Here is a 24,249-nt window from a genome sequence, read left to right as displayed (position 1 = left end):
TGGTTGAATTTAATATAATCAGTTGACGATGATGTAATCATTATACATTGCTAGAGCATCAAATGATTCTGTTATTCTTACTATAGAAATATTAAGCAAGTTTTATCAAACACACCCACCTACACATTTAATACACCATGGTTTACCCAGGTATTTTGAAATATGGTTTAAGCCAATGACGTCAGGGTGTTCAGCCAATACAAAGCCACAAGTATGACCCAATCAAGGGCAGATCATCCAAATAAGGAAGTGGTTTTTGCTAACTGCATTATATGAAATGTCTGTGACTGTTGAAAACCGTACAGTAGTTTGCTAGTGTTTGATCACACAAGTCATCTTCCTGATTCTGCTGTACTGCAGTCTGTATCGAACAGTAGGCAGTTTTCTGATAAGGATAGCTGGTTGTTTTAACCAACACAACTGTGTTGTATTGTCGGATTAAGGATTTTCTATATTTGTTTAATTATTTGTTAAAATGGACTTTAAGAAGGAGATTATGGAAAACCAACAGTACGGTAAATTTGGAAAGTCTAGCCGCTGGTCCGTTAGACGTAGTGTGCGCAAATTTATCTTAAAGAAGCAGAACAGTGTACCAGCACTTAGCACTTATGGTATTCAGACCAACAAAAGTTATGATTCTGTAAGTTTTTATCATTTAACTCTTTGTCTTGAAACGTTTTCCGTCATTCAGACATTACGCTTTCCACAATTTGTTTTCTGTTTTGGGTAGGATGGTTATTGTGCGAAAGTCTACAATTTTTCCTTTTATTTTAAATCTTTTTTTTATTTGGTTTATCATTTAAATAGTGTTTTTAATACTCTGTTTCATCTCCGAGTCCCAGTTAGTAAAAATATTTAGTTAGCTTTTGTGTACTGTACTATGTACTGTAGTGCCATGTTGGTAACCCAACCAGGTTAAATTACTCGGTTACAGAATTGTGGCCCTATGTCACCGTGGGATGAAAAGGAACTATTTCAAATAAGTTTTTCATTTTGGATAAGTTATTCACTGATGTGAATCATCCATCAGCTTACATCAGTCTGATCTTCATTTATAAAACTCACCTGATTCAATTGACGGGACTGATGTGTAGATGTGATAAGATTTTAAATAAAAAAATACTAAAAAAATACTACTGAACTATTTTGTATCGTTTATTTTCACAATTGCCATATTGATTATAATTTGAGAAAGTCAAGGAGATTAGAAAATGTTATAAAAATACAAGATTTTTCATTAACAAACCAATATTGTCGGCGCTACTGCACTTTTGCACCTAAAACTGGGCATTAGACTTCCACGGTTACTCCCCATCACCGCTGCGCAGCGGGTGAATGTTTTTAAATTGGGTAAGCTCGAGAGATTGTGGTGCGAAAGTGCAGTAGCACCATATTGTCAACCATCCACTTTGAGCAAGGAGTATTTACTGATAGTTACTGACCAAAAGTGTTAGCATTTATTATCTAAAAAACTGCGATAATAATAATAATGTAATAAGAGATGCTGTAAATAATTGTCAAATTAGATTTTATAATGTATATTTCAAATAGTGGTGATACAGTATAATAATATTCATGCTTTCTTTTCTGTTAGGTTGTTCAGGTTATACGAGAAGCCAATGCCAAGTTATCGATGAATGGAGACTGCCCGCTACTGGTAGGAGAACGTATTGAAGGAATTGGTAAGTGCTGTATAATTAAAGACGTTTAAAAATAAAATGTATTTAAAGTATATCTTCATGAATACTGTACTGTATTATTTATTGTTTGAATGAGAATTTCATCACTGTATGCAAGAAATTGATTATCACATTTCAGCATTACTGTTTAAAGCTCTGTCTACACTATCAAACTAGACAAAAAAAGTGTGATGTGCCCAAATATGGTAGTGATATGCCCAAATATGGTAGTGATATGACATCATCATGTCCATATATGGGCAGATCACATTTTCTTGTCACATAAAGTTTGATAGTGTAGACAGAGCTTTAGACTAAATTGTTGACAAATTTGCCAAGTACGCTTCTTCCCAGGTCGGTGTTTATGCTGATTTATTTTCAGTTTCCCTTTTGGTTTCTGGTATTTAACAATACCGAAAGTATACACTAACCATCAAGGAAACACTCTTTACACGATTCCGTTTGAAATTATCCAAGTGGCGGAAGAAAACAGAGATTTAAACAATTACCATACACTTTTATAAAGCTCTGTCTACACTATCAAACCTTATGTGACAAAAAAAATGTGATGTGCCCATATATGGACATGATGATGTCATATCACTACCATTTGGGCATATCACTATCATATTTGGGCACATCACACTTTTTTTGTCAAACTAATTTGATAGTGTAGACAGAGCTTTAGGCTGCTCAATCCCTCCTGTGGGATACCCCTATTAAGGAGACACTTTTTCGTGAAACAAACTACTGTAGGGAAATATACTGTACTGTATGCTTAAACACTACATCCAACCCCTATTTAGGGGACACCCCTTTTATTTAAGGGTCCTGAAGGTGTAGAGTACAGTACCCTTGATATAGGGGTTCTACTGTTGCAGCATTTAAAGGAATAATGATTTTTCTGTTCTTTCCTATTTTCAATTATAATATTTTTGGAATTTTTAAATTAATTATGGTGTAGCTTACAGTTTCTAAGCTACAGCTTAATCTAGCAACTTAATATAGGGGTTCCTAATGCAGTATTTAAATGATTTTTTATATTCTTTTCTATTTTCAATTTGAATAATATTTGTATGAATTTTGTATGGTGTAGCTTACAGTTTCTAAGCTACCGCTTAATTTAGCAACTAACGTGTCCTTATTATACAAACTGTATTCATTTATCAATGGTATTGATACAATTATGAACACTTTATTAATAATGTCACCTGCTATCTTACATTGATTAGCAATTAAAGTGTTACTTAATAAACTTAAGTGTCACTTAATCTACTTAAGTATAAATTGAATGTCATTGACATTGAGGAAGGGTGATTCTCACAAATCCATTAGTCAAGTTCCACTTACTTGAGTCATTATATCGAAACAAAACATTGATATAATGCGTAATCAACTTATTATGCACCTGTTGGTAACAAGACTTTTAATTATTGATGGTGTTTGTCCAGGAAAACATTAGAAATTAAAAATGTTGAAAAAATGGATGTTTATGATGTTTTTGGTTACAGAACCAGTTTCATAGGAAACTGGGAGAAACCCCTCCCAAAAACTGATAATGTCTTATATTCTATGCATTATTAATATTAGACTAAAAATTAAACCATTTCAGAATAAATTTATACTCAATACAGTGTCGATTTAATTTTATAATCAACTGTAAGTAATCATGTAACTGTACAGTATGTTGTTTTATGAATTAGATACAATCTAGCTAAGTTAGAAAATGAAATTTCCAAATAAATAAATGTTCAAGGTTGATTAGGAAAGAACTGTATTATATCCTGAATCAAATTCAATAGTTTATATTTCAAACAAAATCATGTGAAACTGTCACATGACTTTAGTACTTGAAATACAGCGTAGTAGAGTACAGTTTAGTGCAGTTCATTGTACAATATAGTTTTGGTGTACAGTACATTTTTAGTGCAGTACAGTACATTGTACAGTACTTTTTAGTGCAGTACACAGTACAGTTTAATGCAGTACAGTGTACAGTTTAGTGCAGTACACAGTACAGTGTACAGTTTAGTGCAGTACAGTGTACAGTTTTGTGCAGTACAGTGTACAGTACTGTACAGTTTAGTGCAGTACAGTGTACAGTTTAGTGCAGTATAGTGTACAGTTTAGTGCAGTACAGTGTACTGTACAGTTTAGTGCAGTACAGTGTACAGTTTAGTGCAGTACAGTGTACAGTTTAGTGCATACAGTACAGTTTTCATGCATTACAGTGTGTGTAGTACATGTAGTGATAATTATTATACATTATCAGGGGTGGATCCAGGATTTTTCAAACTTCAATTTAGCTGTACAGTATCTGCCCCTGAATACATATACTGTATATTCCAGTCTATTTTATTAGTTTTTTTTATTATTGAATTGTTTTTCATTTAATTGATATTGCAGAAAAGTACAGTAATCTTTGTAAAAGTAAATGTGTTTAACATTTGGTCACGCACTGTATTATTGCCTCCCACTCAGTCATTGTCTGAAATGTCTGGTGGTAGAAGTACCTAGATGAAAATAAAGTTGTTGCTGCTATTTTATAAATGAGAGTTCAACAATTTGTTTTGTCGGGTAGTTTTATTGAAGACAATTAAACTATTAAGATTCATTTTACCCACGTATTTCTAGTATGATTTCCTTTTTTCAGTTCAATGTAATTCACAATTGTTTTTATGACACGTAAAGAATGATTACAGTAGAACCTCTATTAAGGAGACACCTGGACCAAAAAAAGTGTTTCCCCTGAATAGAAATGGATTGCCTTGCATTTCATGGGGTTTGGTTCTCTTTTTCATAAGATAGCATTTGGTTTGTCTCATGTGATAAATTTTTTACCTGTAAAACTTCTTGAACAAAAAACTATTTACAAATATGACACAGTTCTTTATTTTGTTAGTCGCAAATTACTGTATGTTCGTAAATAAATAACGGTATTACGCTTCACTGCTTTGTACAGTACAGACTGGCGCGTTTGTTTCATCTTTTGTTTATTTTAAATTGTGCTTACTACCCCATGCCTGATTAAATTTTATTTCCTATTGCATATTCTAATTGAATGACTATTATCCTGTTTGTTTATTTTGTACTATAGTAATTGTCATTTTAAGAGCAATGACATTTATAGTTTTTACAGTGAAAAAAACTGTTATTCCAGTTTGTTTTTGTGTTTTTCAGCAAAAGATGTGACATATCTCTGTCCATTTACGGAGGCCATCAGAGGTTCTCTCACAATCACAAATTACAAACTATACTTCTGTGGAATGGAAAGAGATCGGGTAAGCAATAAGAAAATATCAAAATAAATTATAAAATTTTATCCATCCTGTAATTGGCGTATGAAATAAAACAAATAATACAGAGATTCAGTTACTGTAATTATAGAAAATTATAGTACTGTATTTATTTATTTTAATATAAAAGCTGTTGCTTTAGTTGCAGTACTCTTGCTATAGTTGCAGTTTTGTTGCTTTAGTTTTTGTACTGTAGTTGCAGTACTGTTGCTTTAAATGTAGTAATATTGCTGTAGTTGCAGTACTGTTGCTGTAGTTGCAGTACTGTTGCTGTAGTTGCAGTACTGTTGCTGTAGTTGCAGTACTGTTGCTGTAGTTGCAGTACTTTTGCTGTAGTTGCAGTACTGTTTCTTTAGTTGCAGTACTGTTTCTTTAGTTACAGTAACGTTGCTTTAGTTTCAGTACTGTTTCTTTAGTTGCAGTACTTTTTCTTTAGTTGCAGTACTGTTTCTTTAGTTGCAGTACTGTTTCTTTAGTTGCAGTAACGTTGCTTTAGTTTCAGTACTGTTTCTTTAGTTGCAGTACTTTTTCTTTAGTTGCAGTACTGTTTCTTTAGTTGCAGTACTGTTTCTTTAGTTGCAGTACTGTTGCTTTAGTTGCAGTACTTTTGATTTAGTTGCAGTACTGTTTCTTTAGTTGCAGTACTGTTGCTTAAAATGCAGTAATGCTGCTTTAGTTGCAGTTCTGTTGCTGTAGTTGCAGTACTGTTGCTGTAGTTGCAATACTGTTTCTTTAGTTGCAGTACTGTAGCTTAATTTTTTTATTGCCAAGTTGCTAATTTTGTTTTTGTTGCTGATGTGGTTAATATTTTTGTTGTTGCTGTTCTGAATGTTTACTATGTTTCATTTCATTACTACCATGACAGCAATGTAACATGTTATCAGTTATCCGCCAGACATTTGTATTACTCATAATGTTGCTAAACATTAGAAAACTTGGCAAGACTATTGTTTACAGTCTAGTTACAAGTATCAACCAATCCACCTCCTTTTACATATTAAATTATTAACTCAATTTCAGTAACACAACAGCTGCTAATTTTTCGCTTTATATGTTCTTAATTTCCATGACTCATGTTTTCTATTGTGTATAGGACCCGCAGTTCATCTTAGACGTACCTCTCGGCGCTATCCACCGAGTTGAGAAAGTCGGCGGGGTGTCAAGCAGAGGCGAGAACTCATACGGTTTAGAAATATTTTGCAAGGTACGTCAGAAAAATGATTGATGGTAGAGATGAGATGTCAAAATGTCATAAGTCATATTTATGATGTACATTTTCATTTATGCGCCAATATTAATAAAAATGAAATTGTTATAGTCAAATGGTACAGTATGTGAAAGTATGTATAGAGGCTTTTAAGTTTAGATCATATAATGCAATTCCTTTAAATCCAAAGCGCTAATGTATGAAAGAAATGTTGATGATAAGTTGGTTCTTCTAGGATTCCACAGATTCTAAAAATTTATTTTCAAAAGAAACATTATGAATATTATTAGCTCTGTCTACACTATCAAAAGTAGTTTAACAAAAAAGTCTGATATGGCCAAATATGGTAGTGATGTCCCCAAATATGGTAGTGATGTCCCCAAATATGGTAGTGATGTCCCCAAATATGGTAGTGATATAACATCATCATGTCCATGGGAACATCAGGAGTGGAGTTGTGGCTTGGTGGTTATGATGCTTGGCTACCACTCCAAGGGTCCTGGGTTCAAGTCCCGTCACATGTCTGGATTTTTTCTAAGGACAAAATTAAACACAACTTCACATGAAGTTCGATATAGAGTAGACAGAGCTTTAGTCATGTGCTTAGTCTTTTCCCAGGGTCAAACAAGGAACTTAATGATACAGTACTGTATAACCATTTATCATAATAAGTGTCATTAACTGGAGGGTTTCTGTTCTTAGTAGAAAATAATGAATGTTGTTCATCTTTCATTTTACTATTTCTCTATGTTTAATATTAATTTAATTTAATATAAGTATTAACCAACGATTAACATACAGTATTTTTATATTGTTTTTTCTTATTAGGACATGAGGAACTTACGATTTGCACATAAACAAGAAAAACATTCACGGAGACTGGTCAACGATAAACTCAACTTATTTGCTTTCCCATTATCAAATAAATTAGTAAGAAATTCACTATTTTTATTTACAAAATTTACATAGAAAAGTGTAATAATTAATTTTATTTATTTAAATTCTTATACTGTATAGCACATTACATTAAAACATCTCGTACTGTACAGTAGACAATTTCACATCACAAATACAGTATAACAAGACTTTTTTTAAAAATACAAAACAGTACAATTGATAAAGTTGAAATCTAAAAAAAGTTAAAATGAAAAATACTGTTATAGTATAAGGATCTCCTTTGAATGTATTGTTGAATACACATTTTATTGCCTATGAGTGTAAATGGGGACCTGCAGTAGGATGAAACACTCACTGTTACAGGTGTATTTTATTGCCTAATGTGTCCAAGAAGCAGACATAGCTTTTAAGCATGTTAATTTTAATAGTTCCCATATAGTTAACATTTGTACACACTATTATCAGCAAAGGGTGGTATATTTGACCTCTAGGTCAAAGTTGAAGGTGTTTGTCTCCTGTGCCAAGATTGTATTCTATTTCCAGATTTTCCCATAAGAGTCAGTTGTATCAGGAGGCAGACATTTTATATCCGTCTTCCTCCAACTTTTGTCTGTCGAATCTGCCGAATGCGTCTGTGTAACTGGCAAAATTCCAGTTCTGTTAAAAAAAAAAGTGTATGAGAAACATGTTGATAAATCTAATTTTTTTAATATTTTAGTCGGAAGCAATTGATAAAAAAGTATATATATTGTATAGGTCTTTGAATGCTGAGAATTTAGTTTCTAAATCAAGATAGGGATTCCTGCTATAGTCTATAGTTTCTGATCTTGTAACTGAAATCAAATTCCAACTGAGGAATGTATTCTAGGAACCTTATAATTGGTATTTTTCACCTTGTTCCATCCTAAAAGTTTGATCGGGGTTGGTGAAATCTGTCTACAATATGGGCGTTTTTTTGTCCACAATTGTAGGGGTTTTTTCTGTCCATAATACGGGCTGAAGGCGCTGTTTGTCCATAACAGGTAATTTCTATAATTGACTGTCCACAATCGGGGATTTTTTGTCCACTTTAGGGGCTTTTATTGGAGTAATGGGGGTTTTTGTAAAGTGCAACCCTATTGAAAAATTGGCCCAGTTCACATTGTATCAGTAGCTAAATTATTAAGCATTATTTTCCATGGCAGTATTTTACTAATATATCACTTGGAGCGTATTGGTAAATATAAAGAGTGAGATAGCATTTTTTTAAATAAAATAGTTTTATTGATAAATGGCAATAACAGGAAAACTCATGATTATGAACCACCTTCCTTCATAGTAGTAGGCTTTAGAAAACTAAATCTTTGAATACATAGAGCAATTGATGTTAGTTAACACTACTAACCACATCCAATTGATCAATATCCTACTACTTGTAATGTGATAATCACTTGGAACCACACATCTCCCTTTATTGTACTTTAGATAGTGCTTTAAAAAAAACTCAACCATACAGTAGCATGTAAATTGTATACCAATTGATTTAAGTTAAAACCATGACCACATCCAATTCTTCAATATCCTACTATATAATTAATAGGAACCACACCTTCCAGATAGTATTTAATTGAAGAAAAAAATCAACCATACAGTTAGCATAATTATATACCAATTGATATAGTTAAAATGATGACCAAATTCAATTCTTCAATATCCTACTATATAATTAATAGGAACCACACCTTCTAGATAGTATTTATTTGAAGAAAAAAATCAACCATACAGTTAGCATAATTATATACCAATTGATATAAGTTAAAACCATGACCACATCCAATTCTTCAATATCCTACTATATAATTAATAGGGACCACACCTTCCAGATACTATTTATTTGAAGAAATTATTATTTATAATTACAGATTTATTATTCAAAATGCCTAAATTTGGTATTTAATTGTTAGTAATCTCAGCTATAAAAAGAAATTTAAGTTCTATAAAATATATTCTTATTCTTTCAATCAAATGAAGAAAAAAAAAACAGTTAAGAAATAGCTATAAAAATTGTGACTAGACCACACATTGACAAGTTAGCTTCCTGTTGTTGGGAACACACCATGTTTATATAACTTCCCGCTTTCCTGAACGATATTGCGATATTGACGTATGCCCGTTGTTTCCCAGGCGATAATCCATTTCAAAAATCTAATAACCACGTTTTTGAACTAGGAAAATAGTTTTATCGAAAAGTGAAAGTTAGATAGGCTATAAAAATATTTAATAGCTGTCACAAAAAATTAACCTTTTTAACAAAATAAATAATTTTTTTTTAAATTAAAAAAAATAAAAAATAAACACAACCTTGACCAGAAAAATGTAATAAAAAAGAAGTGATGATATTTAACAGATGAAACAAATTAATCATAACATTTTTTTTTCTCAAAATGTCATATTTACAAATCACATAACATACCCATTGTAGGTTCTGAAATTTTATAATCAATTGTGAAATTTTATTTTCCACTGTACTGTACTGATGTTGAAATAGAATGTGCCCACTGATATTTTGATTGACAGTAATTTGTAAAGAAATTCATATTCACTGTATTAATAGTGTACCAGTATTCTATTTGTGACAAGGACATATTTTATTTGATAGCAGAGATCCGCAATATATTGTTACTGTGCAATAAAAGTATATGTCTTCATATTATTAAACAGCATTGAAATTCTGTGTAATGTTATACATTAAATTGTGGCCTTTTTAATATATAATTTTTCAGTTGAAATAAAATTTAAAACCTTTTTTTTGTTACAGCCTCTTTTTGCATTTGAATACAAAGATTACCACCAATATGATGGTTGGGCAGTGTATAACCCAGTAGCAGAGTTACATAGACAGGTAGGTTTTCATTATAATCGGTGTTCATTAATGTGAGGGCAGTGTGTTGGATGTTGATTCGAATCCACCTCTCATCGCATTGCTTGTATCCTTAGGCGACACTCAATTTACATTTGCCTATCTCCACCCAGGTGTATAAATGGGAACCCAGTGTGTTTCCATACGTGTTTGATCCAATAATGTGCAGCGCATTGAAAACTTTCCTATATGCGCTATATAACAATGAACTATTATTATTATTCAGTATAATTAACTGTTTTGTCATGGACATTCCCTCTCATTAATAGTATCATATATGACATATAACCCCATCCCTAATTTAGGCTAAATTCGTATACAAGACTTTTATCCAATATAAGTATAATCCTGCCCCAATTAATTTCATACCTAGGCCCATGGGACTATACTTGACTTTCATATACAGTATTCTTTTTATATTATGTTCTTATACAGTGGTCAACATCATTAATTTCAATATCTGTAATAATTAATAACAATTTTTTCAATTATAATTGTATTTTCAGGGAATACCAACAGAAAGCTGGAGAATTAGTAGAATAAATGAACATTATACCTTTTGTGAAACATATCCGAGTGTGGTATGTACAACTTCCTTTAGGCTCTGTCAACACTATCAAACAAGTTTGTGTGATGTGCCCAAATAGGGTAGTGATATGTCCAAATATGGTAGTGATATGTCCAAATATGGTAGTGATATGTCCAAATATGGTAGTGATATGTCCAAATATGGTAGTGATATGGCATCACCATGTCCATATATGGGGATATCGCATTTTTTGTCACATAAAGTTTGATAGTGTAGACAGAGCTTTAACATGGAGGAAGTAATTATTAATTATTTCCTTCATGTTTTTAACAGTTTTATTTCCTTAAATTAAAAAAAATATTATCGTTTATGCATAAATTTGTATCAATTAGTATCAATGCAACTGATCAAAATTAACAGAAAAACTCTAAAATTATTTAGTTATAAAAGAGGAAGATCATTTTAAAGTGATAATAGGTTTATGAAACTATTTATTCACTTTCAGTAACTCTATTTGTTTGTATAATAAAACATTCTGACAAATAATGTTGCTTTCGGTTCACTGTACACAATATTTAAAGCTTTGTCTACACTATCAAACTATATGTGAATGTGATGTGCCCATGTATGGACATGATAATGTTATATCACTACCATATTTGGGCATATCACATTTTTTGTCACATAAAGATTGATAGTGTAAACAGAGCTTTAGATTACTGATAACACATAGTCCTTGATGTATTGTTATACATTAGGGCACTTTCATTTATGAAGACCTTCAATCTACATAATTTTGTGTCGTTGGGTTGTCCCCTTGACCTAACATTCACGAAAATGGTGTTTGAGGAATTACGTGAAGCATGTGCTTGTAAGCAGACAATGAATTAACATGACGTACAGTAACTATATCCTAGGTCCTAGGACGTTATAAAAAAAACGAAAGCTCCCTATCAGCCATACCTGTAGGCCTAGTATAAAATTAATCAACTTTTATTTCAACTTTTTTCCGTAGTTTTCAGTACCTACCGCTGCCGATGATGAGCTTTTAAGACAAGTCGCAACTTTCAGGAGTAAAAATAGAATACCGGTAAGGCACAAGAACTTGTGATTATAAACAAATATTTTGTGCATTTCAAGTTAGTCATGAAATCTTTCCAGTTATTGAGAAGGAAATCTATTGGAAAGGGGGTTTGATAAACTTGCAACAGCATGAGTTTTTCCCACTCCTCTTATCTATCCCAGAGGGTTTCATCGTATCAGGCACTGCATTGTACACTTCCCTACTGTCAAAATTTGACATCACAGCACTTGGGATTAATGCTGTATAGGAATTATTTAATAGACAAAATAAGATCCTCAGGTTAAGTAATTCAATATTTCACGACTTTAGATTAAAATGCGTTCTTAGTCACCGCTTGGCAAAATCTACAAACTGTATCCCAAGATGCAATGGGTTGAGTCTGTCTATTTTCGTTTATTAAAGCGTGTTCTTAGTCACGGCTGGGAAATCCAAAGCGAATGACTGAGCTGTTATTGGGAGTTTACAGCCAACCTAATAGCTATCAGTTTTAGGGCAAGACCTGAATTTTTTATTTTTGTTTTGTTTTTATGGACTTGATTCATAGAATTAAGAACCTTGTCAAATTCCATGACTGGGACATCCAAAATGAGTGACTGAGCTGTTATTTTTAGAGTTTAGAGTCAACCTAATAGCTATATTACATTTTAAAGAAAAACCTGTGTTTTTTTTTATGTACTTGATTAAAGAACCATGAACCATGTCAAATTTGGGTTGCATGAAGAAAGCTAAAGAAATCTGTCAATATATTATAGATATTATTTTCTTTGAAACGCAGCACCTCAGAGATGTTTGACTAACTTTGTGAGTCAGTTATATAAGATTCAATATTTGTACTTTATCTGTTACAACTACCTTGTATACAGTTCAGTTGTCTAAAGCTCTGTCTAAACTATCAAACTTTATATGACAAAAAAAATGTGCTGTGCCCATATATGGACATGATGATGTCATATTACTACCATATTTGGGCATATCACTACCATATTTGGGCACATCACACTTTTTTGTCACATAAAGTTTGATAGGATAGATAGAGCTTTACTTTTGTTTGTGCATTTCATCTCTGATTATTCCGGTCAGTTCCTTCATTTCTAATTTAGAATTTGGTAGAGACCTCCGGAATAGACTTTGTTATTCTACACTGTCGCATGCCTTATCAGTTCATTGAGGAAGTGAAATATTTTAATTTCTCTCTATGACTGTAGGTAATCAACCTGGTTAATAGAACTTAACCTTTTTGTGTCTGGTTCTGTCTGTCTGTCTGTAGGACAATTGTCTGAACAATCATGATTAGTTGCCAGAAAGTCTACAGTTAAGATCATTGTTACCTTAAAGTTTCAATGCCGCATTTTTTTAAATAAAAACAAAATTTGTTTGGCGAATAAATATTAGTAAAGTAAGGTTTCCTGTACAAAAAAAAGAAATAATGTAAGGTTTAGAATTGACGCTCTTTCTACACTATCAAACTTTATGTGACAAAAAAATGTGATATGGACATATCACATTTATATCATATCACTACCATATTTGGGCACATCACACTTTCTTTGTAAAACTTGTTTGATAGTGTAGACAGAGCTTAATGCTACTGTAGATATATTTATTTTATTTCCTTTTTGGAAACACATTATGTACCACAAAACTCACTATACTAGAAAGTCTACACTATCAAATTAGTTTGACAAAAAAAGGTGTGATGTGCCCAAATATGGTGGTAGTGATATGCCCAAATATTTGATAGGTAGTGATACGACATCAACATGTCTATATATAAGAGCATGTCACATTTTGTTTGTCACATAAAGTTTGATAGTGTAAACAGAGCTTTACTCCAGAAGATGATTATTATTATAAATTATACACCTAAACACTATTTAAATAGGTGTTAACCTAAATTTCGGAATTATGTTAAGAAAATATTTGGATATTAAAGAAGGTTGTACTTCCTCTGAACTCGTTTAGCCTTCCAAGGAAATACTTTTTCAAATAAAGCAAATTGTTTATGGTTCAATGGCTTTAACAAAACAGTACTGGAGATTATGATGTCTGATTAAATTAATTGAATAATGGAATTTTATTTAGATAATTTCATAATAAAGCAACTTTGTGTATAAATTATTCAATGTAAATTTTATCCAGTAAATCAAATAAATAACTTTTTTTTTTAAATTATCAGACAAAACTATGAATTTCTCATGATAAAGCAAATTTGTATTATCATTTAAATCATATCATTTACTGAACAATTAAAGTCGGTATACTCTGATCTGATAACTTGAATCTAATAAACAAAACTAAATTAAAATTTGATTGAATGACCTTTAGAAATCAGAATGTCAACGTCCTATTAAGTTTATATTTTAAATCTTATCTGTATTTTTAAGTGACTTTTATGTTTAAGGTAATTTTTTTTAATCCAACTTTAAAACTACCGCATTAGGGAAAATGGACACGTGAAAAGCAATCATGGGTGACATACGTTGTTGACAAAATGGCTAGCCTTTGGATATGATTGAGACTTCTTATGTGATTGGATGTTTAGGCCTAACAGGATGGGTTATGTAAGCCTTTTGTCAATCAGTTTGACAGCCTAGGGATCAGCTGTAGTTTGACGGCCTAGGGATTGGCTGTAGTTTGACAGCCATAGGGGAGACAAGTTGCTTGCTGGCTCGATTGTCTAGGCCTAGGAGGAAGATTTTTTAATGAACATTTTGAAATGCTATAGTAGCTTAACCCGTCTTTCCACATAGGATCAATATTAAAGTTCATGATAAGTAGTTCAAAGGTCCATGAATGCAGACTGAACACATCATTGATAAAAATCGCCTTAATGCTGTCAAATTTCCTGAATCCAGTTATGATTTGGCTTGCCCAGAATACCAGTTTTTCTGAAAAGTCTGGGTTTCAGAATTCATTTTAAGTATATGAGTTTTGAAAGAGTTAGCAGGTTTCAGAAAGTCTAGCGTTTTGATGTTAGAGTTCACAAAATTCTCTCGTATACATGTATTGCTACTCTCTAAATCATGTGTTTCTGACCAAGAGTGAATACATTTTAATACCAATGTCTTGTTAAGCTCTGTCTACACTATCAAACTAGTTTGGCAAAAAAAGTGTGATGTGCCCAAATATGGTAGTTGTATGTATAAATATAGTAGTGATATGACATCATCATGTCCATATTTGGGCACATCACATTTGTTGTCACATAAAGTTTGATAGTGTAGACAGAGCTTTAATCATGTGCTTATACTAATAAGTATTTTGACGAAGAGTGCATTAAAGGTCAATACCAATGTCCTGTTAGATGGTTTCTTTTATTATATTATCCTCTCTGCAATCAAAGATTCATATGTGACTACGTCATCCACGACGTCATCAGATTAAACTTTAATATTGACGTCATTTCTTAAGCCCTGTCTACACTATCACACTAGTTTGACAAAAAAAGTGTGATGTGCCCAAATATGGTAGTGATATGACATCATCGTGTCGATATATAGGCACATATAGTGTGGTAGTGTAGACAGAGCTTTAGAAAGTTTTACGTAAAGTAAGACCCTAGTGATTGAGAAGTTTATATATATCTTTATTCATATTGAGTCATAATTACGAGACACAATTTTTATTAATACAGCGTGTTTAAAGGTCAATAACTCTATGATTCATGAAAGCAATAGTAATATGATAATAATACAATAATTGTATTTTTCAATATTTCATAGTAGTTTAACATTTAATCTATCAGGCACCTAATCATCTAATTTTTTACATATTCATGTTTTTATGCAAAAGATTTAAAAGATTATTTTTGTTTTTGTAGGTGTTGTCATGGATACATCCTCAAAGTCAAGCAACAATCACGAGGTGTAGTCAACCGCTTGTTGGTATGGCAAGCAAAAGGAGCAAAGAAGATGAAAAGTACATACAGATGGTTTTAGATGCAAATGCACAGTCTCATAAACTAGTAATAATGGATGCAAGGCCTGGTGTGAATGCAATAGCCAATAAGGTACGAGGTTTATCAGGACGTTTGTGAATCTATAAAGCTCTGTCTACACTATCAAACTTTATGTGACAACAAAATGTGATGTGCCCATATATGGACATGATGATGTCATATCACTACTATATTTGGGAATATCATTACCATATTTGGGCACATCACACTTTGTCAAACTAGTTTGATAGTGTAGACAGACCTTAATGCATACTTTAGGACTTCCATAAATTGTTCTGGGTCTTCTATTGTACAAAGTTTACTGTGTAAACATAAAAGAAATATAATAATCACTTAGATATTGTTTTATTTTCTTTTTTTTTCTATAGGCCAAAGGTGGTGGGTATGAAAGTGAAGACGCATATCAAAATGCTGAATTACAATTTTTGGACATTCATAATATACATGTAATGCGTGAATGGTGAGTAAACAAAACACAACAGTTAAACTTATTTTTTGTTCTATAAAAGAAAATATTTCAGCTGAACACAATTTTTAAAACTTATAAAAATAATTACGTAACCATTTATATCTTATGTATCAATTTTGTTGGTACCTTCTATCTTATTATAAAACTTTTTAATTTATTTTGATTTAATATTTGTTTTCAGCTTAAGAAAATTAAAAGAGATCTGTTTCCCAAGCATAGATGATCATCATTGGCTGAGTAACTTGGAATCAACACATTGGCTAGAACACATCAAGGTATTAATAATAATAATAATATCCTTTATATAGCACCTAAGGCACTTGCGGTCCCTCTCAGAAAAAGAAAAAAGCTGTAAATATTACATGTTGAAAAGATATATCTCTGCCAGACACCACCCATGTGGACTTTCACACCATAAATACACTAAATGAATTATATACAACCTTCTGTAGTCCATTTCTGTTTGTCAGAGTATCAATTATTTTGTTTATGGTCTCTAATTGGAGGTTGTTTAAAGCACATTTTTGAGTTGCATTACAATTCTTAATGTTCTTGCTTAACATTTTTTTTCACAGCTTATTTTAGCGGGAGCAGTACGGATAGCAGATAGGATTGAGAACCAGAAGACGTCTGTAATCATTCATTGCAGTGATGGATGGGATAGAACCTCACAACTAAGTTCCCTTGCGATGCTCATGTTAGATCCCTACTATAGAACAATCCAAGGGTTTGAAGTACTTATAGAGAAAGAATGGCTGGCTATGGGACATAAGTTTGCACAGGTTGGTTGAACATTATTTATACTAAATTTACAGTAGAAGCATTGGTACATAGAAATTTTTCCCCTTGATAGAGGTGTCCACTAAGTAGGGATTGGTTATACTGTTACAACATACACTAACCCCTTGTTGTCTACTTAAAAGCGTGTCACCTGAATAATGTCACCTTAATAGGGATGTCACCTGAGTTAAGTTCTGTCTACACTATGCCTAAATACTGTAGTGATATGACATCATCATTTTGGTCACATACAGTTTGATAGTGTAGACAGAGCTTAGGGTGTCCACTTTATAAAGTGTCACAAAGAAGGGTTCACTAGTATGCAATAGGAGAGCATACATTGGCATTGGCATAATTTAACCAATCACAAGCGATGGATCATCAAAACTGTCACTTGTGATTGGTCAAATCATTTTTATTGCACCTTCAGTTACTTGTGGGAACCACGTTTAGTTAATGTGTTGTATGAGGTTTAAGTAATAACAAAATAATAAAACGAGTAATGTAATTGTGTTTACAGAGACATGGACATGGCGACAAGAACCATGCAGATGCCGATAGATCACCGGTGTTTTTACAATTTATAGATTGTGTATGGCAGATAACAAGACAGGTAGTTACCAATTTCATATTCAATATTTGTATAAAATAGATATTATATAATGTATAGTTTGAAATTTAAAGCGATATACCTATTATGGAACATATATGATGATAATTATGTGATATGCAGTAGAACCCCTATTAAGGGGACATCTTTGGGTCCAAAGTGTCCTCCAACAAGGGGTGTCCTCTGAATGGAGACTGGCAGTCAATGATTGCCTGATGTTCTCAATCATGAGGATGTCTAACCTAACAAGTAAGCAGTATTAAAACAACACATTGCTCCTCGTTTGTGTCACAGGAAAGTGTCTAAAGAATAGAGGTTCTATTGTTTATTTATTTGTATATATTTTCTTTTTGTTTAGTTTCCAAATGCATTTGAGTTCAACGAAAGCTTTCTAATCTCTATTTTGGATCATCTATACAGTTGTTTATTTGGAACATTTTTATTCAACTGTGAACGTGAAAGAACCAAAGAGGTAAGTTGGAAAATATTTTCAATGAAATGTTTTATTGGTTACTGATGGTACTAAGGGTACACTGTGAGCATATGGCAAGCAAAAATATAGAGTGCATCTATGGATTAAGATGTGCACCTCCCTTGCCCAAACCAGGCTACCCTTTATACTCTATGTATCAACTGTTTGGTTTGATACCATATGGAAAAAACAAGAACAGACCAAAAAACCAAAATCATTTTCATTGTATCAGGAATGGCCCTCTAAATCACCATGTCCCTGTAAAAATGAGGCAATTTGCATATTTTTATATCTGAATAAGTAAATAAACACTATTTAATTCTTTTTTTGTTTTGTTATAGGAAGTAAAGACAAAAACCCAATCATTATGGTCGTACATCAACAGTACTCTAGATGAGTTTAAGAATCCACTGTACGCATCATACCTCCACCAACATGTGCTCTTCCCAGTGGCTAGCATGAGACGCATTGAGTTATGGACATCTTATTACATACGATGGAATCCTAGGATGAAGCCACAGGTTAGTTAATTTACTCAGATTTAGAAATAATGAAAATCCGATGGCCCTACATGAAGGGCTCTAAGTTAAAAATATGCCCAGCTTAAAAAGGTTAACTCTTGTAGGATCGTGATCAGAAAACAATGCCTATCATAGAATTGCGATCAGAAAACATTGCCTCATATGATTGCGATTAGAAAACAAAGTTTCTCGTAGGATTGTGATCAGAAAACAATGCCTCTCACAGGATCGTTATCAGAAAAAAATGCCTCTCATAGGATCGCGATCAGTAAACATCGCCTCTCATAGAATCGCAATTGGAAAACAATGCCTCTCATAGGATTGTTATCATAAAACAATGCCTCTCATAGGATCGTGATTAGAAAACAATGCCTCTCATAGGATCGTGATCAGAAAATAATTGCGATCAATAAACAATACCGATACTTTGTAGTAAAAATATGCTCTACACTGGTTTAAAAAGTTAACTCTTGTAGGATCACGATCAGAAAACAATGCCTCATAGGATCGCGATCAATAAACAATACCTCTTGTGGGATCGTGATCTAAAAACTAATATTTTGTAGTATCATGATAAAATCAATGGCACATGTGTTGACTATGGACTATTCATAGCTGTACTATATATTAAAGTGTTGATTATAATTCTGTGGAGAATCAAATAATAATCATTCATTTTATTCACTCTTGTCCCTTGTTAGATAATCTTAAATTTTTATTTGAACTTCGACCTTTTAAGCCAGTACATTCATTTATTTGTTTCATGTCATTACAAATGTTCTAAACACGTTGCGATGACATTATTAGGTGGGGACTGTAGTAATTACTGATTCTTACTTTGTTATATGACCTTGGAGAAACTCATTAAGCAAAGTGTGTTTACGCGATAGAAAGCTGAGATCATTAGCAAATTCTTATTTCATTATCTCACTAGATCGTATACTGCGTAACATTTTATATATAATAATTTGATTTCAAAAATTGAGATAACATGATGCATGGATTTGACAGTGTTGATGTTTACATTTTTAAGGAAATTGAATAACGTTAGTTTGGCAGAAAGTAATTAAATCTTTAGTTTGCCAGACAGATTTCTGGTACATTTATTCAGTTGTTCAGTAATAATTAATATGTAGAATAATATGATAATTAAAATTATTCATAATCAATTCATATTTCGTGATTTTGCCGTAACATAAGGATCTCTTTCATGATTTTTAAAAAAGTCTTACTACTAAATGTTGAAAAATACACGCTTTAGATTTTTGCAAAAAATAAATGAAAATCAAATGATAGTTATGAAAACATTTTATTAATTTCAGGAACCAATCCACCAGCGAAATCGCGAGTTACTCGAACTGCGTGCTCATCTACAAAAGAAAGTGGAAGAACTTCAAAAAGAGATTGAGGCTAGAGATTTAGGCTTAGAGTCTTCAGCAAGGGGAGACACGTCACCTCCTAGGGTTGCCAGTCCAATTAATGCATAGACAATTTAAAAGATGGCGCTAGGATTTTGTTCTAGAGTTAACAACAAAGGAAGACACTTCGCCTCCTAGGGTTGCCTGCCTAATTAATAATGCTTTACAGTGAGTCTAAGGATTTAGGCCTAGACTCAAAGGCAGGCACATAACCACCTACCAAATAGATGCAAGGATGAGGCTAGGGTTTAGATCTAGAGGTAACAACAAGGGGAGACACGTCACCTCCTAGGGTTGCCAGCTCAATTAATAATGCTTTAAAGCGAGGCTGAGGATTTAGGCCTAGACTCAAAGGCAGGTCCATAACCACCTGTTGTAGCCACCAAATAATAGCATGATTAAAATGTGAGGCTAGGAATTTAAAGAATCAACTAAGTTACTTCCAGCCTAATTATATACATAGGTGCTTTAAATATCCCCTGCTATTTATCCCCATTGTTTTCATTTTGGCTCAATTCGATGAAAATATTGATTAACGGGGAATTTGTAAGTTGTAAATTTTATATCAATTAGTAATTTATTAAGCAAAATTTGGACAGTTGACTAATCTTATCCTTTATGTTGGGTTTATATGTGTGAATAAATTATCATGTAATTAAATATTTGGGAGAATAGGTGATTAACATCTTTTGTAAAAAGTTTTAAAAATAAACCGTAAGAAATACAATATTGTTCCAAACAAGGACACTACTTAAACAACATGATTTAAATAGCACTTTTTAAAGTTGATTGTTTTTTGTTTGGTTTTTTTTTTTTTTTTTTTGGTGTCAATAAATTTGGGCCAACTGTGCTAAAAATGTACCTAAAGAACGATGTCCACTTTGTGTAGCCTATTATTAGTCGCCCATTATAATATTTTACTAAGCAAATGTTCCTTGTAACGATTAGTTGAAAGATATAATGTTTTAATATTGGGTTGTTACAGTATCAATATTTCCGTATATCTGTTTATGTTATACATTTTAATATAAGAGTTTTTATATACATTTTAAGTACACTTTAATCAATGTAGTACTCTTAATTAAACAACTCTTTTATATTGTGAAAATCTTTTGGTAAACACTCTTATATAAGAGTCTCACTTGGTTGATATATAAGTGTTCTATAAGAGTTCATCGACTGTTTTTCAAGTACTCTTTGATATAATTGTATGCACCCTCAGGTGAATAGTAATTTCAGCATGCTAAGGACTCTTAGCCACAGGTGAATAATAATTTCATTGTACTAAGGACTCTTACCCTCAGGTGAATGTTAATTTCACCGTGCTAAGGACTCTTACCCTCAGGTGAATAGTAATTTCACCGTGCTAAGGACTCTTAGCCACAGGTGAATAATAATTTCATTGTACTAAGGACTCTTACCCTCAGGTGAATGTTTATTTCACCGTGCTAAGGACTCTTACTCTCAGGTGAATAGTAATTTCACCGTGCTAAGGACTCTTACGCGTGTATCGAGGACATAAAACAAAGGAGTCTAATCATAATGCCATCAATATTGTAGCTGTACTGAAATTGTAGTCATTGTTTTAACGATGAATTGCTGTCTAAGGGCTGGTCATTAATATTCTAAAATGTATCTGTTTCTTTTCAAATAAAAGATGTATCGTTTATTTTTACGTTTAACCTTGCATAGAATTTTCAAAATATTTCAGAAAAAGAAAGAAACAAAAATACTAATCTGTGAAACGAATTAAAATGCTATGATTTTGTGAATCAGTTTTGGTGCAATACGAAAACATTATAAATTATTTCAATTTAAATTAAATGCTAAAGAATAAACAAATCTCATGTTTATTTTAGTAGGAGCCATATTATGTAATTTGTCCATATACTATTTGGAGTCAATTGTTAAGGGCATATCTAAGTATTGAGTTATTTTGGTGTTCGCTGTTTACAGTTGAAACCCTATCCGTTAAGACACTCATATTAAGGGGACACCACTAACCGGGGGAGGGGGACACCACTATCCGGGGAAGGGGACACCACTATCCGGGGGAGGGGACACCACTATCCGGGGGAGGGGGACACCACTATCCGGGGAGGGGGACACCACTATCCAAGGTGGAACTACTATCCAGGGATACCCCTCTAAACAAACGAGGGCAATATTTTGTCCAGTAATATATTTTTCTAAATTAATTGAATATTCATTTCATATGATATGCCGATTGTACACACATAAACAATAATATATTATGTAAAGGTTTTTAAAGGTTAGATTGAAATTGACATTTAGATTTTTTTTTTACTTATTGCGATTTTAATCATACATGCGGTCACGTATCTCGTCATCTTACTGGGTTAAAATATTTAATGCTACCGTACACACTTTTATTCATTGTATTGCTCTTCATTTCACTGTTCAAAATTTGGTAGCAATTACTGATTCTGTTTAAATATTATGCATTATTCGTTCTGCTCCTTTTTTTAAATTAAATTTTGAATGGATAAGTAGAGAATGTATTCTGAGCTGTTACACGTGTACTTTTGCATTTGATATGAAAATGATTTCGCGATGATGGATGCCCTTAAGATAAATTTGATAAACGTTTGAATGTTTATATTTCACTCTACGCAAAAGCGTTTCATTTTGATTATTGAGAACCGTTATGTAATGAAATACTAAAAGAAAAAGGTTTGCACTAATTGCTTACACGATGCCCTCAACGCAAAGGTGTCTCCTTTTGTTTTATTAAAAACCATTCTATGTAGTTGAACCGTGTACAACATTTTCAAATATAATTTACAGTCATTTCTTACACGAGCGATCGGATTTTTGATAATTTTATTGCCTCGAAAATCGTGTGCTTTATTACATACTAATTTTGTACATTTATTTTTAAGAATTTCATTTTATATTTGAACTGTGTGTTTTAATACTTGTAATAGTAATAATAGGGGAGGGGTGTAGATTTATATCACTTCGTGGTTGTATATTTTAAATAAATAGATAACATTTAGCCAATAGGCCTATACAAACTTTCAAAGATGTATAAATTCATTAAAATTAATAACAGAATTGACTATTAATGTTATTTATTCAACTTGTCTCTTCTATTACTATTATCTACGAGTATTTAGATTTGTGGAACATCCCGCCGCAGCCTCGGGTGTTTAAATTAACCCGCAAAATGGACTTTCCTCATAAAGCGTGGTTCCCACAGAGGTCGTACGCGCAACGCAAGCGAGTTGAACAATGACAAGCCACTGTTCGAATAATCCATCGCTTGTAATTGGTCAAATCAGTTACGTTGCGTTACGTCCTTGCATTGCGTCGCTGGTGGGAAGCAAGCTCAAGCGTGATTCCCACTAGAACGCAACGCAGCGATGTATCGACGCAAAGGGCTGTATTGCGTAATCACAAGTGGGAACCGACGACGCAATAATGCTGCAAACATCGTAGGTTTGATTTCACGCAGGCGGAGGCAAACGCAATGATTGGAAGGGCATATTCTTACGTTGTGTAGATTGCGTCGCTAATGGGAACCAAGTATTAATGACGATATTACGCGCAAGTAGTGGCACTCCCCGCGTTCCATACTAAATATTATTAATTAATATTACGTAATTTTGTCACAGTTGGCTTCAAATTTCTCCGAAATTATATGAGCGATTCATTTCTTTATTTTACGTATAGATTTCGTTATTTTATCACCGATTCAATAATACACGATCGGTTAAAATGAACTTCTCTTCTAATCACGGTGTTATATATATATATATATATATAATGTATATTCCTTTATTTTACCTGTGAATTACGCAATTTATGTCACGGTCGGGTTCAAATTTCTCTGAAATTATATGAGCGATTCATTCCTTTATTTTACATATAGATTTCGTTACCGACAGAAATTTAAATACAAGCGATTCACTATACCCAAAATCACTAGGTTTTCTTATATAAAAAAGAGTCGAAATTTACTATTTTATATCAAACGCTAAGTATCCTCGATCGCGATTCTCTGATATAATATTGATCTAACATTTCAACAATCAATTGAATCAAATAATTCATAATGCATAGATACATATACGTATTTTTACACATACTGTACGTATACCTCTGTACAGATTATGAGTCCGAGTCCGATTTTCCTTTGACCGCATTTATTATGCCTTTCGTCTTCTTCAATGGTCAAATGCTTATTTAAAAGCAAGATTATTAGAAATGTCTCTTACGTAAATGTATATTTAGATTGAAAGGCTTACATATGAAATTAGATGGCCGCTTAGCATAATGGTTAGCTAGTCAATAATATGATTAAAAAGTAGAATTAATTAGAAGTAGAACTCTCAATTATAATTGTGAAGTGATCAAACTAAGAGGTTTTTCTCATCGTAATAATTATTTCAAATGCGTTGCAAGTT

At 32.5% G+C, this 24,249-nt stretch overlaps 1 protein-coding gene across 5 annotated transcripts in view; it reads left to right on the top strand.

The window, feature by feature from the left end:
* The window catches only part of LOC144843183 (phosphatidylinositol-3,5-bisphosphate 3-phosphatase MTMR2-like), a 35,129-nt gene extending 13,467 nt beyond the window's left edge, over window positions 1–21,662 (top strand). Inside the window, exons 2-18 of one of the 5 annotated variants that reach the window (XR_013612240.1) lie at window positions 1,595–1,682; window positions 4,860–4,960; window positions 6,069–6,179; window positions 7,011–7,112; window positions 9,877–9,960; window positions 10,485–10,559; window positions 11,523–11,597; window positions 15,412–15,600; window positions 15,918–16,009; window positions 16,200–16,293; window positions 16,594–16,800; window positions 17,319–17,411; window positions 17,767–17,880; window positions 18,222–18,401; window positions 19,724–21,041; window positions 21,165–21,205; window positions 21,247–21,662. Coding sequence is in view for 2 of the 5 variants with exons in the window: in XM_078699952.1 (XP_078556078.1) it covers window positions 476–640; window positions 1,595–1,682; window positions 4,860–4,960; window positions 6,069–6,179; window positions 7,011–7,112; window positions 9,877–9,960; window positions 10,485–10,559; window positions 11,523–11,597; window positions 15,412–15,600; window positions 15,918–16,009; window positions 16,200–16,293; window positions 16,594–16,800; window positions 17,319–17,411; window positions 17,767–17,880; window positions 18,222–18,401; window positions 19,724–19,888 (1,935 nt within the window). In the remaining 3 variants the exon portion in view is untranslated. Of the gene's footprint in view, window positions 1–292; window positions 641–1,594; window positions 1,683–4,859; window positions 4,961–6,068; window positions 6,180–7,010; window positions 7,113–9,876; window positions 9,961–10,484; window positions 10,560–11,522; window positions 11,598–15,411; window positions 15,601–15,917; window positions 16,010–16,199; window positions 16,294–16,593; window positions 16,801–17,318; window positions 17,412–17,766; window positions 17,881–18,221; window positions 18,402–19,723 lie in introns of those variants that run through there. The other 4 variants (XR_013612239.1, XR_013612238.1, XM_078699952.1 and 1 more) reach the window with 4 other exon arrangements.
* Window positions 21,663–24,249: the final 2,587 nt, after the last annotated feature.

The sequence above is a fragment of the Antedon bifida genome, chromosome 5 (assembly GCF_963402885.1).
Source record: "Antedon bifida chromosome 5, ecAntBifi1.1, whole genome shotgun sequence".
In the NCBI taxonomy this organism is placed as follows: domain Eukaryota; kingdom Metazoa; phylum Echinodermata; class Crinoidea; order Comatulida; family Antedonidae; genus Antedon; species Antedon bifida.
The sequence above is the reverse complement of the archived record's forward strand: the minus strand, read 5'-3'. Positions and strand labels throughout refer to the sequence as shown.